Source organism: Haliotis rufescens, unplaced genomic scaffold, assembly GCF_023055435.1.
Source record: "Haliotis rufescens isolate VD_foot unplaced genomic scaffold, xgHalRufe1.0.p SCAF_53, whole genome shotgun sequence".
NCBI lineage: Eukaryota > Metazoa > Mollusca > Gastropoda > Lepetellida > Haliotidae > Haliotis > Haliotis rufescens.
In genome coordinates, this window is record NW_025964257.1 from 1,826,923 (window position 1) to 1,844,626 (window position 17,704).

Here is a 17,704-nt window from a genome sequence, read left to right on the forward strand (position 1 = left end):
TACGTAAAACTTGATGCTACTGAAAGTACTGAAAGATAGGGGCGTGCTTCATTAACTAGGTGGGCATCAAAGAAGTAGTTCCAGTGAAACATTGAACGTATTTGATAGCCAATCAAATAAAATTAAACATGAACAGTGTTTGCCGGTCATTAGTTATACTCCGAACAATGTAGGGTCATATATATATATATCGCACACATTCAAAGACAACAGCGAAGATGAAATAATCGTTTTGTCTATGAAGAATTGTGCATCGAATTAATAACAATTTTCGTCAAAAGATAACTGATACTTTTCCCACTAATACTATGGATTACTGCTATGATACCCGTCAAATTTACAAAATAAACATATTTGCTTTCATTCTTTCAAATTAATACAGTCTATGTTCAACAAAAGTCATGTCAGTATAAGTTGTGAACACATTATATGTATACGGTGTTTCGGGCAGCATCTGTGTTCATATTTACGAATATTCATTTCGACAAACGATATATATTTGAAAAATCTACCGTGTTATACGTTTACAGGTAAGTAAATAAGATTTTGTATTTAAACGGAAGACAATTATATAACAGTTTTACACGTTGAAACATGAAGTTTGCATATGACTGAGATATTGCCGGTGAGACGTACAATTTCAACGCACACACTTTTCCGTAAGGATAAACTTAAAGGACTACTCTTCCATTCATCTGTATCAAATAATGTCAGTATAAGGCCAGTGTGTCCACCACCATCAACGTTTGACTTTACTTGACTCTAAAGCCTAAATACTAATCCATTCTTCTGTTGTACTTGATCCCAAAGTTCCATAATGCGCCCTGTCTCAATATTAACCATAACCCTTAATACAATCGAGACCTTTCTTTATATTCACAAAACTATTACACGAAGAATTGATACCATGTGGAATCTCAAAACCTGAAAGGATTTGCGTCAATGTTTGCAATCCCACAAAAAAGCGAATAACAATTCTGTAAAAACATTTGATTTTGTAATTTTACGCACCACTAAGCATGTGTACTTGTTGTTATCCTGCCTGTCGTACGGGATTGAGGGTAAAAAGGTCGGACTGATCGAATCAGAGTCGGTATACGTTTCTACATGGGGTGTCCATGTAAAACTACGGCGTGTAAATCTCGTACCAAAGTCAATTAGGGCCGGTAAGTACCTTAAACCACTGTTTTGCTTTTTGGTGAGTTTATTTCACGTTCCCAAATCTATGAATAACGTCGATCTGTGGATGTCCCTTTTCCAGAAAGGGGTTGTTTCTAATACAGGAACTAGTAAACGGCCATGGTCAAAATAGAGTCAAAAGGGTCGCAAAAAAGTTCAGTCAGTCAAAATGAATCACAAGTTAGAAATACTGATTGACGATCATTACATAACATTAAAATTGTTGTTTATTCCCATTTATATGATATGCGTACAATGCTCTAAATGCGCACAATGCGCTCAATGTATGCAATGTATTTTCTGTGCATTTCATGATCGCGATTTCAACTCGAACAGCGTGCAATCCACTTTGTCAAGTAGTATATTTATGTTACATTGACATTGACCCATTGCTACTATCAGAATTTCCTGATACACACTGTATAACTATTCGTACCTTTGGTCTCCCTGGTAAATCCTAAATTCAACTAAATATGAAACGTAAAATAAGTACAACCATGGACGTTATAAAATTCAACATTAATTTCATTTCAGTTTTCAGTTTAGTACGGATGTAGTTTCACAATATCATGTATGTACACATTTCATTAACAGGTGGCCAAAACATAACACTAAGTAGAGCATGATGTGAGACAAATTATTTATTCACGAAAATCTATGAAATGATCAACCATTATGAACGTATGTACATGTATAAATACATACACACATTAATGACACAACTTGCTATTTTGTAAAAAAGATATCTATAGGGCATGACTCTCAAAAGCATACACTGATACAAGAAAACAAGCAAATATGGCGTGTGACAAAATACTTAAAGCTTGCAATGATCTTTTGATAAAGCTTCACTATGTTGTTTTGTGTTGGGTTTTTTTTTTTGTGTGTGTGTGTGTGTGTACGTGTTTGTGTACGTGTGTGTGTGTTTTATGAATTGAACATAATTAATCACCAACATTTTTTAATTGAATATATAATACTTTTCCACGTGAATTGATACGAACTTATTCGATCAATAAATCTGTAATTTGTTATATTGTTTTATCAATACATTAATTTAAAGCGGTATATAAATCACTAACTTAATATATTTTTTAGTTATCTATGTAAACATTATGTGCATTATTGTAGATTGGTTTACTGAACGTTGCCACACACAACACCTTACTATTGGAATATCTACACAACGTATATACAAAAAGGGTTTGGCAAGGAAACAAACAATTGTGTCACTCTTTCAACAACTGATGGAAATGTCGTTTGTGGTCAAATTCCTTTCGAAACGAAAAAAACACTGGGTTATTCCAAAACCAGTTCATTTGACACTCAAAAGGTCTTTCTAATATTATTTCTCTTCTGTCATTTGTAAATACGACACAAAACCAATGAAAAAGACATTTTGCTGAAGTGAGAGTTCATTGTAAGAATCCTAAACACATCATAAGCAGGTGTAAATAAATCAATATAAAAAAGTGTTGATAACAGGTGTTTGCATTTAGTTAGCGTATTCTACCCCACTGGGTGGTACCCGTCACAAACGCTTCAAAGGCAAGACAAGCACCAATGCATCGGAAAGCTTTCGCTGAGGCCTGTAACGATCAATCAACTTTTGCAGATTGTGAAATGTAGATATCAAAAGCGGAAGCTACTTGAATATTGCTTGACAAAAGGGGATAGTTGACAGTTGAAGTCATCCCTCATGCCTTCTGGAGCAATGTTCAAACATAAACATGCCTAAGTAATTACTTATTTCCCTCCGTTCTTCTGTCCTTCCTTCTGTCTCTGTTTAAGTAATCCTCATCGGGACAGTATAGCAGTGTAATTGTTTTAGGTTGAAGCCAGTACAAGACAATTCACGATACATATGAAGGCATATACAGTTAGAAGTCGTCATTGAATAAGCGGAAGAGCAATTCAAAGCCATGGCATTTTAAACAGACATTTGAAGTTCACTTGGACGTCAATGTCCTTTTGCAGTCAGTCGACTCTCGCCTTGCGTTTTCATATCTTCCTTGATTACCTGAAAGAAGATACTACATGACTGGTATTTATGACACAGGTAAAAAAGGATAATCAGTGTAATATTCACACATATAGACCGAGCTTAAAAATCCTATTTACTCTAATTTACACTTCAATAGCATCATGTGGAAAGATATTTACCTCAGTTTGTTTCTTTTCCATTAACAAGAGTCGATCTTTTAATGTCTTCATATACTTGTGGTGTTCTCTCGTGAAGACTCTCATAAGAAGAATAACCTACAACGATAACGTTCGTTATTTCAATGATATCATTTTAGATAACAATATAATGTTCATCAGTGATCCTCTCATAACAAAAAAGACAACACGAGGCAATGCATCTCTGTGGTTCCCGAAATCCTTACAGCAAGTACTGCTACTGTGTCTGCGGGACATTTGGAAAAGACTACTTTTCCTCTGGGGTGGAATGGTACGGGATATAAGGCTATATGTTAGCACGTTCACACGTGTTAGCACGTGCAGCCGACGCAAAAGGACCTGTACGAATGGCACAGTCACCACTGGTCAACTTCCATGCGTAATACCATCAGTAAAGTAGCTATGCTCTTTATAGCGTTGATAGTCGTCAAACGAACGCATGATGCATATCAATATGACCCTCACTCGCTCCCCTAATACCTAAACCATACTCGACATGATAACGCTCTTAGGATATCTTTTACATAAATATCCGTTGGACACTTCTCAGAAACATTGTGCACATTAAATTAAAGCAATGGGTGCATTCGTACTCGTATCCTAAGGGCAGTTTTGTCAAAATCCAACATTCAAAAGATATAGTAAACTTACAATGGAGACAAGTATGTATGTCTGCCTTCAGCTTACCCTGAGTGGGTGAATCTCCGACTGTTTCAAATTCCCTTAGTTCTGTATATGTCTGTTTGTCAGCCTCCGTCTCAACACCTTAATAAACATATAGAGCAAAGATTGTGAGGAAATATTAAATAAAGGTATCATCGAATAACATGTACCGTCGTAACTCATCGTGTTATTCATGATCTGGGTTTTACTATTTGGCGCCAATGTGAATATGCTTGCCTTGAATAGATATCAATAACGTTTTACTCTGTAGACAAAGGTGTCGTTTCACGGCATAAGTATGTTTGTTATTTTTCTAACTGGTTTCTTGCAAAGACAAATCATGTTCTGTAGGGCCTTGATAACTGTGATTATTACGAACTTGAATACGTATTTGTCTCAGCAGGCAAGGTGCCATCCACTTCCCGTCCACGTTGACAACTCTGTAAAACATATTTTGGTAATTTTTGGACATTTTCAACAGAATGATCCGGGACATTTTCTATATTCACAATACCTTCATACCCTACCTTCTTAGTATATGTACTCCCCGTCAAACGAAAGTCTAATATATTCATATTGGTTAATATATGAAGAAATACTCATTTTCAAGAGATATTTTATTGATTCCATGCACAAACGAACAAAATGTTAAATGGTCTGAACCGACGCTCATAAGCGCATCACATGTGATGCCATAGATCCATGACTCGAGATACACCATTTGTCTCGTGCAGGATTAGTGTGTTAAGTTTGGAAATCACATGCAGCATATAATTATAAAAATAAAAACACCTATGGTAACACTTGGTCGATTGTTAGCTTTGTCATTAAATAGCACACTTTGGAAACATCTCTTCTTAACGTACATACTTCTCTGTATGGTTCACGATTCTTTTAGCGGGGGTTATATATATAAGTAAATAATTAATAAAAGATTAAAATCGATGTATTTGTATATGCATGTATTTGTATAAGATCCAAGCAACACAAGAGCCTTTACTTACGTCATCTTGTTGTTGACCCGTTATTGTTTCACCGCTGGAATCAACACCACCTTTCTTTAAACCAACTGAAACAATATGTATATGGTTTAAATGACGCATTGTCCAAGCTGTGACGAAGTACTCCTGCCAAGTTAGTGTTGAAAATCCCTCATACTCTGTAGATACTCTATGATTCTCATTTTTATTTTTACCCCTGTCAACTAGAGAATTAGTTTAATTTCTCCGATTAATGTGATCTCAATTCCGTGTGGAAAACATGAGAGCGAGCCTTCACAGAACACAAATAATTCTCGTTATGTCATCCTATAGTGTGTCTGTTTCAAAGGAATGTTACATTCTGAACAACCACACACCCACCACCCCCTCCCTCTTCCCCCCATAAACGTGATTGCCTGAAACTCGTATTCAAACAAATGAACATCGGTTGCAATCTTACATATGCTTGCCATACATGCCGAACTATTTATGTCAGAGAAACCTTGTAAGTATGTATCCATGAAACTAAAACACTGGGGGCCTGGTAAAACACAATACATGCATTTATACCGATATGTGCACCTTTAAAGAGACTTCGTCTGTATACTATGACGACGATTGCCACAATCAGGATCACAATGACAACTCCCTCACCGGCAGCTACAGGGAGGATGTTCCATGATGGGGCCTCCGGTGTCAGCACTGAAACGACCAGTGTACACAATTTGGGATTTTGGAACAAGTTCTACATTCACTCGAGAGGATGAAATCCCAGTACATTCATTTGACAGTTGTATAAAACACAAAATGCATCACACATAAAGTACACTTCTTAGTTGTGAACTGTGAGTAAAAAACATTAATATTTTGGAGCATGTACCCAATGCCCCAAGATTCCACACATTGCTATGCCTTTGGATTTTGAGTGACATGAACTGAAATACATTTGGTGGGAAAACGTGACTGGTCAAAAAATTAAATTTCCGATTCTGAAAGATCCATTCATGTATTCGTTGCATATATAAGCTTCACAATATTTTCACAGCACCAAACCTAGGTTCCCAAGATATAATATTTAAAAAAGTATTTTTGGCACCCTGTTTTTTTTTAATTCATCGGTTTTTAAGAAACATTTATTCGCCTGCCAGTCAATTAAGAGCTTGAGGTGAGAAAATTTAGAAGAAACGATAAACTTGACCATTTAGAGATTGCTTTCCCCCGCTATGTTTGTAAATGATAATGTTTAAATTTTAGACGTAACATTATTGGGTAAGTTGTGAACATCTCAACATCGAGCTCACCATCTTTTGTTAAACTGAAGAAAAGAGAAGTGGTCCCCACACTGTTCTGAACGACAACACGATAAATTCCGTAATCCTCGTCACGTTTGATGTGCACTTTCAAAACAGACTGAAGACCGTTAGTGAGGACAACATTGTCTGTTCCAACAACAACCGGTCCCGGGGTCATCCCTTGATAATGATACCAGGTGAAGTTAGGTACTGGGTTGGCTATGACATCTGCTGTCAGTAAAGCAGTAGTCTTGAGTTTTCCCATTACCATGTTGGTTGATTGCTTTCTAGAGTCAGGACGTGGGGAACCTGAATAAAATTATGCTAAGAGATAAGATGATAATCAACTGGTCGGATTACATATATCTTATTGTTCAGACACGTAACCTTGACAATTCATTTGAAAGCCAGATAGTACCGTATGTATTATTCTATATATAAAATGCTGAATCACACTTTCACGTATCATGTATGGAAGCTGCAACGAAATATTTTAAAACATAAACTTGCAGTTCATCCACTCCAGCGTCCGGTAGGGTATCAATTTACGGCTATCTCTGTATGCTCTGAGGTACATTAACCTGACAGTTCAGTTGGGATGCATATAATTATGCACACAGTTCAATATAGTCATTGTTGGTTCATCCATCAATGTGAGTTATGTACGCACCCCTTTCTAAAAATCATTACTTAAAAAGGAACAAACAGAATCATGCATGTTGAACAGACTCAAATATAACACCTCAGTAAGGAAGAAACTTTTCCAATTGTTTTCGATTTTTATCCAATTAGACGCTGTATAATTTGAGATGAGAACTATACCTTTATCAAAGTATATACAATACTTGTATCGTCGTTAACAAGAAACAGTAACAAACTGTAGCTGTGACTTAGATGTTTGAATATCGCCATGCGTCACTACTCTTCCGGTCACTGTAATGCAGCAGGAATATTGCTGAGTGCGGCAATTACAAACTTTTAAGACCGGATCATATGCCAAAGAAAGCATAATGCATTCACAGCTCTAAGACACTCGAAATGCTGCTTACACGCAATATTTAACCGTCCCACAGTGGAGAGCTGCATGCCTGTTTGATAGTTCTCAGCTGTGCAACGAAACATGTTTCGTAGGCAAGGCGTCTTTGTTGTGAAGGTGAGGGTATTTGAAACTCCAAAAGCTGGTTGTGCCTCACTGTCAATGTTCTCTACTGTCATCTTAGCAATGGGATTGCTTTCAACAGTGCAGGTCACGGTAACTGAGGTATTCCCCTGGGTTTCTACCTTGTCAAACTTCAATTGCAGTCTGTCCAAATCTGTAATACAAACATGAAGAACGATGTGCAATATTAAACATTAAACATTAAACTACCCCATGAAAAGAGTGATCCTGTTCTAAAACAATTTATAAAGTCAAGGTTTGCATACGTTTTGTTTTATTCATTGTATTTTTATCAGTCAATGTTATTCTTAATGATGAGCAAAAACAGCAAACTTATTCAATAGTACATTGTGTTTTAAACTCCAATGTCAGCTATTTAACATCACTGATATTTAAATTCAGATCATACACATATATTTTTCATTTCACGAGTTTGTAATTCGTCGATTAGCAATATACTAATGAGCATTCTTCCCTTCGGCTTTGTCATCTCGTGGATAAACCATCTTCCCCGAGCTCGAAAATAAGGGGACAAAACAGGAACAGTCGGCTCACAGTCAGCATGATGTGTCTACATGGGGAATCCATGTTCATCTGCAGTTTGGTATGCCAACAGCTTTGTGTGACTGACGGGAATAGTACAGGCAGCAACAAACGCGCGTATATGCACATTGCTATATGATCGATGAGTGTAATAATCGTAAATCCCATTTCACCTTTATCTAACCTTTTCTTAATTCCGTTTGTAAGCTCTATATATGCAAGTTAACACTGTACATTGAATCACCTCGAGATGTTAGCATGTCCCCAGATGTAGGTCCTCTTGTTTTCATATTTTGCGATAGAGTCTAGATGAAGCGCCACTGATGAAGACACTAAAATGGTTACTGATTAAATCTAATATGAAATAAGGATATTGAGCAAAATAGTAAAACTGACATAATATATAGTAAAACATACAGAGTAGTTCTACAATAGTACGTACATGCAATTCTGACAACGTAAGTTGCTTCTCTTTTCGTGTTGGGCAGAGAGTTGCGTGCTCTACAGATGTAGTTCATCCCATTGTCAGATCTCGGAATTGAAGTCAAGTTTAGCTGTACAGATGAAGACACTGAAGAGGAGATCATTTGACCACCCGGACTGATCCACTGGACTGTTCCTGCAGGGCTACCTCTGTCTGAAGTCTGACATGTACAGCTGCCTGTCTGACCAAGGGCTATCCAAGATGGACAGTTGTGTGTCGGCATTGCTGGAGGCCCTATTAAAGTAAACAGCAACATCAATGACCATACAGGGCCACCCCGGCCTAACGTCTAACACTACGAGGGTCTTAACACAATAACAGATTATTTCTAGCTGTACATCTGTAGTCTCCCTCCTGTCCTGTCTCTGTACTGCACATGATACATACCTAAAACATAAAACTGTACATTCACTGTGAGTGTCTGACAATCATCTGTATCTCCAGTATCTCTGTTCCTGACTGAACATCTGTAGTCTCCCTTATCACCTCTCTCGGTACCGTACATAATACACGTCCAGTACTGTCACCTCCAGAATATGTTCCTTGCTGTACATATGCAGTATCAATTCTGACCTCTCTCTGTACAAAGTAAACGTCTAAAACTTACATTGTACAATCACGGTGAGAATCTGACTGTCAGCTGTAGCCCCAGTTGCTGTGTTCCTGGCTGTGCATCTGTACTCGCCCCCCTGACCCCTTCTGAAGCTTCCGACAGGAAGATATCTGCTTTCAGACAGCTGTTGTGACCCCTTAATCCAGGTGTAGCCGCAGGCAGGGTTGCAATCAGCAGAGCATCTGGCAGTGAGAGACACAGTCACATCCTCTGTCACAGTCAGGGGGGAGGTCGTGTCAACAGTCACGTTGTTGGATGGTCCATCTGAAACATGACAGAACATCTTGCAGAAACAGGCACAGTAATATTCTCTGTCACAGTCACAGAAAATATGATGCCCATGGCCAAATGTTTGTATGATGAAGCTGAATATGATGATTGGCCAATTTAACACCTTTTGTTAAAAAGTGTTATGTTTACTAAACTAAATGTATGTAATCCAATATAAAAACTGGTTATATCTAATTATTTAAATCTGCATAAGATAAGCTGAACAACCATACTTTATCACTAAAATAGTGTCTGTCACTTCAATGAGATATGTGTGTAAGTGTTGTTTCACTTCAATAAGTTTAAACTTCTAGCGTTGTACGGTACAGATTCAGATGTGATACATGCGAACCTTTGTGAATAAAATGTGCATATTACTGTGTTCAATATGTGAAGTGTTAAATAGTGTTTTAGTCTATGTATTATTTATTCAGATCGGTCAGTATGGTGTTGGCAGTGGGAAGTCACCACCCTTGGGTCACCTACAGGGCATGCATTGCATTGTTTATATTTACCTGTGACTTAAGGTGTAATCTAAATGTTATTATCACATTTAATAATAATATTAGATATCATTAACTATTTCTTAAATTAATGTAAATGTTAACACAGACTGTGTAAGCGTCATGCACATATTTTGTTCATATAGTATACAACCCATATAAAAGTACATGACTTATCTGCCTTTGATGATAGTATTGTGTGGCATGTTTATTACTGTATATGCTCCAGTATAAACGTTGAGCGCACAGTCCATCAAGTGTTTTAATGGGTGATTGATATGTAATATATATATGGTAATGTTGTATCTATTATGAATTTTGTAATTATGTATTTCAGGGTGTCTTTTGATCTTAGATCTTTGATCTCCTAATACAAATGGCATCGCACATAAGACATGGACCCCGAAGCGTGTGTTTGTGCACCTTATGAACAATATCCACTATACTGTTACACAGCAATAGACCATTTCAAGCGAAAATGTTACGACAGACATGTTGCTAGTTGAATGTAAGTAAATATGTTTTAAAGTGCTTACTTTTTTATGAACAATTAAAATATATTCCTAGATAACCTGGACGCATTCGCGTATTTGTGCTAAAGATATTTGTATCAATTTCACAGTTCAAGTAATAAAAGTTTACATCAGTCGAATATACAATCTCAGTTTTGAAACTATTCGGTTCTGACAATACTAGTATAATTTAATAAAGGTATGTTTGTTTGTTTGTGTTTTATATTTTTACGCCGCAGTATTTTTCTTTAACACTCACTGATTCTACATATTGTTGATGTGAAGGTTGTCATTATCAATGATTAAGACAAATTGAATCCTATGGGTTGTAACATACACTATGCTGTATCGGAAGTCAAATGATCAATCTTTGAACAGTTTGTCAAAGACTGGAAAGAGTCAATTAAAAGTGGTACTGGCGTAATGACACATGTTGGACATATACAACCGCTATAACAGGCAATATGGACATAGAAGACAGCTGGCGTTATGTTAATACCCAATCAATTACTGAAATGTTCAGTGCTGACATGATCAAATACAACATTAAATTTGTTCATATGATGTTAACATACTTGACTACATTAATAATAGCATGTTGCTGAATACAACAGGCGGAAATGGAACTTACATGAATAGTGTCAGATGCATTAACGTTAATAATGCAGACTTACAGTAAACAGGCAGTGTGATTAACACGTACCAAAAAAACAACAATCACGTCATAATATTATAATTCACACAGACGCAGATCCTTGCCGGTTCATAAAACATAAATATTCGTACTTACAGTAAACAGGCAGTGTGATGATGTTGCTGGATTGTGAAAGTTCACATTCCCATCTCCCTTCATCTCTCTTACTGACGCTGGTTATGTCCATGTTGTACACGCCGCTCTGTCCACAAGAACAGGTGTAACCTGGAGGGGATGAGAACTGTTGACACGGGTTGAGTGAGACTGTACAAACGTCTGTATTATCTCTCTTGAAGAGTAGGAGTTGTCCTGTAGATGGCCCTGGTACAGTGCAGTTAAACCGGAAGCTCTGACCCAACACGGCGTACGATGATGAGCCAGACAGTGAAATTCCTCAAACAAAACATATCTTAAATATAATAACATAAATATCCTGTCTGAGGAATAAACATTGAATTTAGCGAGCCTTGGTGAGCTAAACACACAGTGTCTATTCCTATTGCACGATATTTAACGACCAAAAACACTCAGGCGGGATAACCGTTTTGCTATATAATGTCATTCTTAAGTTCTGTCGTCGAAAACCCTGTTCTCATCTCTCACAAGCAATACCTTAACAAGTTTTCCTGGAATGAGCACGTTAATATACATTACGTCAGAAGGGCAGTAAATTGTCAGTCGGACAGTGACAACAGTCAATAAAGTTCCAACAGAAACCTGTTTCTTACACAGTGGCGTAACTGCGTATAGGCAAAACAACAATTGCTCACTCATATTGTTTGAACTTGCATTCAGCGGTAATCCATCGGTCCGCCCGCTAAAGTATCTGCCCTTACTTAAAGGGAAGCTACTATGACCCTTGTCTTTTAGACGTCACGTTTGATTAGAGCCTGCCTGTCCTATCATAACGCTACAAAGTGCAGCGTCGGATATACGCGGGGCGACAAAATGAAACAAGGAAACAATTTGGAAACAAAGACTGTTTTAAATAGGGGAAAAAAAAACAAGCCGCATAGGTCTACAAGCACAGACAGATATAGAAAGTGATCCAGCTAGGCTGGTGTCTTCGCTATATTGTTTCGCAAATTATTTCTCCAAAGTTACCCAAACTTGTGAAATGCCCAGGTTACGTCCCAGTTAGATACTGATTTTCAGTATCTTAGACAAATGTTTTGATAATTATCCAGCGGTTTCTCCAGTTTCCCGATTGTTAATTCTGACTCAATCTTCGAAGGGCGACGCCATATTTGTAGCACACTGAAAGTAGTACATATATATACATGGTCATGACCTTTCATATTTCGATCTTTATCCGCGTGTGACCTCAGCGGATACCGTTGTTATTCGTTTGCGTTATCCTGCCAAGAAACCTACCCGTCTTATGAAACACCTTACACAATCATAAGATATATATGCTACAAGCAGAGTCCATTGTACGATCGTGACTTTTTCGTTCGAAGAAGACCCATTTCTGGCGATGTTTGATTATTTTTTTGATGGCCGACATAATTAAAAAAAATGTCATTTTGCATACATTTGTGTATCTATACGAGCCTTTTGTAATGTATTCTCTGTTGATATGTCAGATAACAATGACAAATAGTAATCCATTTCATGGTGCGTGTAGGACTGAAGAATGAAAACATACCTGAACTTGAAGGTATTATCATCAACAGTAGAATATACAGATATCCATCCATGTTCACGGAGTAGCCCCTAACAAATGAAAGAACAAATACATAAAAATTATACTTATTTGTAGCGAAGTTGCTTTGTTTGTTAAAGAACAGCTGAACAACTGAATAGCAAAACAACTATGTCACATCCATAGTTAAGTGCGAAGAGGTTATTTTGAAAGCTATTTATCAAACTATTATACTATACTATATATGCTGGCTCATAAATGTATAACTATTTGAATTACCCGACGGCTAAATGATTCATTTGTGTCACAGCGCTAGCGACCACGGTTTTAACGATTTTGAGAATGTTTAAAACATATTGTTCTATTTCTGATGATAATAGAAACATTCTTGTCTTGTAAGCATCCGCATCTTGCATCTTGTAAATCCATCTCCATATTATATTAATTTGACATCCTCGGTACGTTTTCTGTTTTTACCGCTTTAAACATTATTTCAGTTATACGATGTTGTGTCATTACAACGGGCAACTACATTATAGTCCTGACCACAAACATTATTTAACATCTGTTGGTGAACTTTAACGTCGTGCGTACAAACGTCATGTAGCGCCTCACGGACGATGCCATCCATTTTGTCAGGGTCCACGGTCGTCAGAAACCTTCACTTTTAATGGAGATGGAGTTACGATAGACTCAGACGCAATACCTATCCCCATCAATACAAGACGCATTCGGACACATATTTAGTCTTGTGATAATGTAATGGCTCACCACGCCTACACCCCTGTTATATTTCCACATGGATGCAATATATAAACCCCACTGCATTTGTTTGGCTGGCATATCGATAAACGATTTAAACTTAACTTACCCAATGACGCCTAAATGTCTTCTTTGATAAGCATTTAGAAGTTGGAGTACTAAGTAAGGATAATAATTATTGATGAACAACTTCTTTATTACAATAACCGAAACTTTGCTCTTAATTGTAATAAGGAAGTTGTTCATCCATAACTTCTTATCCCGGCGCCTAAATGTGTTAAATGATCAGAAATACCTATCAGTGCAAAAAAAGGTTTAACCCTTATTTGTAACATACAGGTTGAATATAGCATTTTACCCATAGTGTCAATGTTGATGATTTGTTGAGTTTATTTATCAGCAGCAAATGACAATGTTTATTCATAATTGTATTATGGGGACAAAATACGTTATCAAAATATATGTTCATATACTACAGTACCAATTGGTTTGAGTTTATAATGTTAATCTTACCTTCACTTCTTATAACATCTTTTTGACCGCCAAACTCAACTGGAAGGGACATATACATGTAGCAAAGATAAAAAAACGGAAACACCTATATATTGCTTACTAAAGGCACATTTACGATACAGGATTCCCATATCAAATACCAGGTGCAGATTTTCACCATTGTGTTTATGTCAAAACGCCAGATTCTATTGATTCCTTATGGTCATATTACACGGTGTTGTGCATAGATCGTTTTGAGTGACTGAATCATGAAATGTGCGATTGTGTTCATGAAACCGTAATCTCATGTACCATGTATTTATCAATTTAGACCAACCATATTCACATTAAGCTGCTTCCGCTTTGTGTGATGACACATTATTTTCTACCTCCTTGTTAGAAGAGTTACATGAGGACAATAAGGCCACCTAACACGTCATTGACACGTGTATATGGTAAATACACCTTTTTGCTCTAAGGCGCTATGCTAAGCCTCTAACCTGTAGGGGCGGTCGGGTAGCCTAGTGGTTAAAGCGTTCGCTCGTCACGCCGAAGACCCGGGTTCGATTCCCGACATGGGTACAATGTGTGAAGCCCATTTCTGGTGTCCCCCCGCCGTGATATTGCTGGAATATTGCTAAAAGCGGCGCAAAACCATACTCACTCACTCACTCACTCACTCTAACCTGTATGTTGTTGTATGACTCTACTCGTTACTTTTGAAAAGATGGTGACGGGTTCCATATACTAGTTGGGCATAAAGGAAATAACGTCATGACACAGCGAACATATTTCTTTGCCACACAAAACAGACAAATACACTTGAAATATTACTATCATAAGTCACATTAACGGAATTTCGGACATACAAATCATGATTCTATCATGAATTTGGAAATTTATAGATTCTGTTTGGTCAGTCAGAAGCAATAAACCCCATCTGATTGAAACAGTTGGTTTGACCGCCGCATCACAGCGGAAGCTAAAATTCATAGAATAATACTTTTTTCAGTCATTGTCAGTAGGCATATTTGAATAGTTATATCTACAACAGCAATGTTCAAAGGATGTGTGGCAATGTATTTCGTGCAGAAAACATGATATAAATCTACCAGAGAATTTCATTTACGTTTTGGAGACAACAGAGAGCTTGAAATTAGGTGCTTTTCTATATACGAATGTGACGTCATTTCTATGAACAATGAGCGATATGACGTCATAATGGTGACGCGGGTTGTAGAACGAAAGTGTTTCTTTAGGGATGCCCACCTCATTTAATCTCACCATTCTTGTATGCTTTCAATGCCTGTCATGTTTTCGAGAGAAATATTACGGTGTAAACAAATTACTTGAGCATATAGAATGCCTTATTTTGTTTAAAGGCTGTTGGTGTCTCCGTAATTCAGATCGACAACCCACTCAAACCCTGGACTTAACCCATGCCGCTTCACTCAATATATTTGCTAACACCAAAGAGTTCGTGTTTTATTTAGTCATGGTAGAAGGAAGATAAACTGCTGCGCGTTCGGTTCCAAATCGCGCGGTTAATCTACAGGTAACCTAGCTCTGCAAGGCTTAATTGAAATTAGATTTTCCCCCACGTAACGTTGAGCACAATGTCATAAAGTAGTTTTGCAGTGTTGCTATCTTTCCTGACGAAGCCATGAGCATTTGACGTCAGCTGGGTTTCGAGCGACGTAAATAATTGTAAGAACATTTGTAAACATGAACATTAGTTAGGACTACCTAAACCACATCTCTTTACAGGTTCAATGTATCCTTAAACAGCCTTTTAGAAGCACACAGAACAATTTGAACCAACTCATTCTATCGGCTATCTATATTTATATTATCCCTTTACACCCTTATTGTACACCACATGCGTTAAATGGTACACAAACATTCGTGAATAAAGACATATTTCAAAATTACCCGTTTACCTATTATTATAATGAATACAGATAAGGAATTGAGGAAAGTCGGCAGTTTTCAAAGTAGAGGGTAGAGCTGCACCAACAAACACACTGTACATGAATCCTATCAAAACAGTGAACTAGTGAACTATTCTACAGGCGATTGTGACAACAGAAACATATGATAACATTCAAAAACATGTTAATAATAAAACATTCATTATACGCTATATATGTGTAATGGTCTTGCATGGTTGGTTAATCTAAGCATCTATAATACATATTCTATATCGTCTCTTTAACTGTATAACTTCGGGAATCAAATACCTTCCCATGATATAATGTATGAAAGTATAGACACTAAAAACGTTAAGCAAAAGTGATTCCAGTTTTTCTTAACAACGACGTCGCTATAGTATTACATAAAAGAAGTTGTCATCAGTACATTGTGTCTACTTTGCCATCCATCAACTTCTTAGAAATACTTAGCAAACAATTTATGTAGGTGCTATCGTGGAATTTATTAATATGTACATACTGTTTTTGCTGAGTGGGTAATATATCCCCGCCGTCATAAATTGACCCTCCTAATATATACTGGTATTTTATTATGGTTGAGGCATTTCCGTAATATCTGGCATTTGCTCACTGTGGATGATTAGATTTTAGATATGTGGATTATGTCAAAGGGGACTATAACATTGAAATATTGAAACAGATTAGAGTGAAAGTATAGAATTTTACAAACCACGTATCATCGTTTAAGCACACCTTGCAGAGAGTGAGTGAACCCTATATAATAGAATTACACATTAATATCCTTCCTTTTAGGATAAGGTCACTGAAACTAGGCCTTGCCTTTTATCAATGAAGTATTCTAACTGAATCATGTTGAATTGTGAGTGTCACCAAATTCTAAACATCATTATAAGCCGTTCATAATACGGCCAATAAAATGTGCGCCGCGGCTCAATCTCTGTGCGCTTGACTACTGTCGAGTGGTGCATTACATAAACGACAATGTTATATTTCAAACCTTTAGGTAAGGGCATACAAGTATCGAGTATGGACCAGGCAAACCACTGACAAAGAAAGATCCTCACCCACTGTGTCTGACCAATCGATCACGGAAACCCTACGAGTCTTGTTAGGAACAACGTCTTTTATTTACTGAAATTAACATAATTGTTGCCGTTATTATCTATGCAAATGTATATACTTGGATAAATTCATGTTGATGGTAACTGGGCGCAGTGGTCTTTTGCGCCATCATTTCCTGTGAAGAGTGGTATACCTTAGCCGTGTTGTGGGTTTTAAAACAGTGATTATATTTCTAGATCAGTCAGCACCATACTTGTTCTTGTGGGTTTCTTCAAAGGAACAATCTAAAGCCTGCTTACTCCCACATCAAGTAGACACGCGGTGACATTACTGACATAACGTTCAAACCGGCGTTAAACCAAACACGCTCACTCACTGTACTGCGAAGACTGCCATTAAATTAAATATAAAAATGTGTCATACATTTGTATCTGCCAAAAACCGGTGAAAGGATCAACTGACGTATGTGACATCTCTTTCTCAGGTACTGTCTTATGATGAACTAAAGCCTGTGACATTTCCTCTCCTGTTCTCACTCACTGTCTTATGGTATAACGTCAACTGCTCTCAATGAGAGCCACCTCCGTGGTCTAGTGGTAAAGCGTCTGCCCGTAGAGTGGAAGGTTCGGGGTTCGATCCCCGGCCGCGTCATACCAAAAGACGTTAAAAGATGGTACTTGTTGTAACCCTGTCTGGCGCTCGGCATTAAAGGGCTAAA

General features: G+C 37.3%; 2 protein-coding genes across 2 annotated transcripts; both read right to left on the reverse strand.

Annotated features, from left to right (window-relative positions):
- Positions 1–2,391: 2,391 nt before the first annotated feature.
- Positions 2,392–7,591, reverse strand: LOC124115271. Its single transcript, XM_048385097.1, has 8 exons — positions 7,345–7,591; positions 6,305–6,604; positions 5,586–5,705; positions 5,028–5,092; positions 4,403–4,463; positions 4,048–4,125; positions 3,343–3,438; positions 2,392–3,199 (listed from the first exon to the last, which is right to left on the reverse strand). The coding sequence occupies exons 1-7, from the start codon at positions 7,508–7,510 to the stop codon at positions 3,344–3,346; spliced, it is 885 nt and encodes a 294-aa protein (XP_048241054.1). The 5' UTR covers positions 7,511–7,591; the 3' UTR covers positions 2,392–3,199; position 3,343.
- Positions 7,592–8,237: 646 nt separating this feature from the next.
- On the reverse strand, positions 8,238–11,755 carry LOC124115265 (protein CEPU-1-like). Its single transcript, XM_048385001.1, has 4 exons — positions 11,170–11,755; positions 9,089–9,358; positions 8,440–8,715; positions 8,238–8,317 (listed from the first exon to the last, which is right to left on the reverse strand). Exons 1-4 carry the CDS (start codon positions 11,258–11,260, stop codon positions 8,238–8,240), a joined length of 717 nt encoding a protein of 238 aa, XP_048240958.1. The 5' UTR covers positions 11,261–11,755.
- Between the last annotated feature and the right edge of the window lie 5,949 nt (positions 11,756–17,704).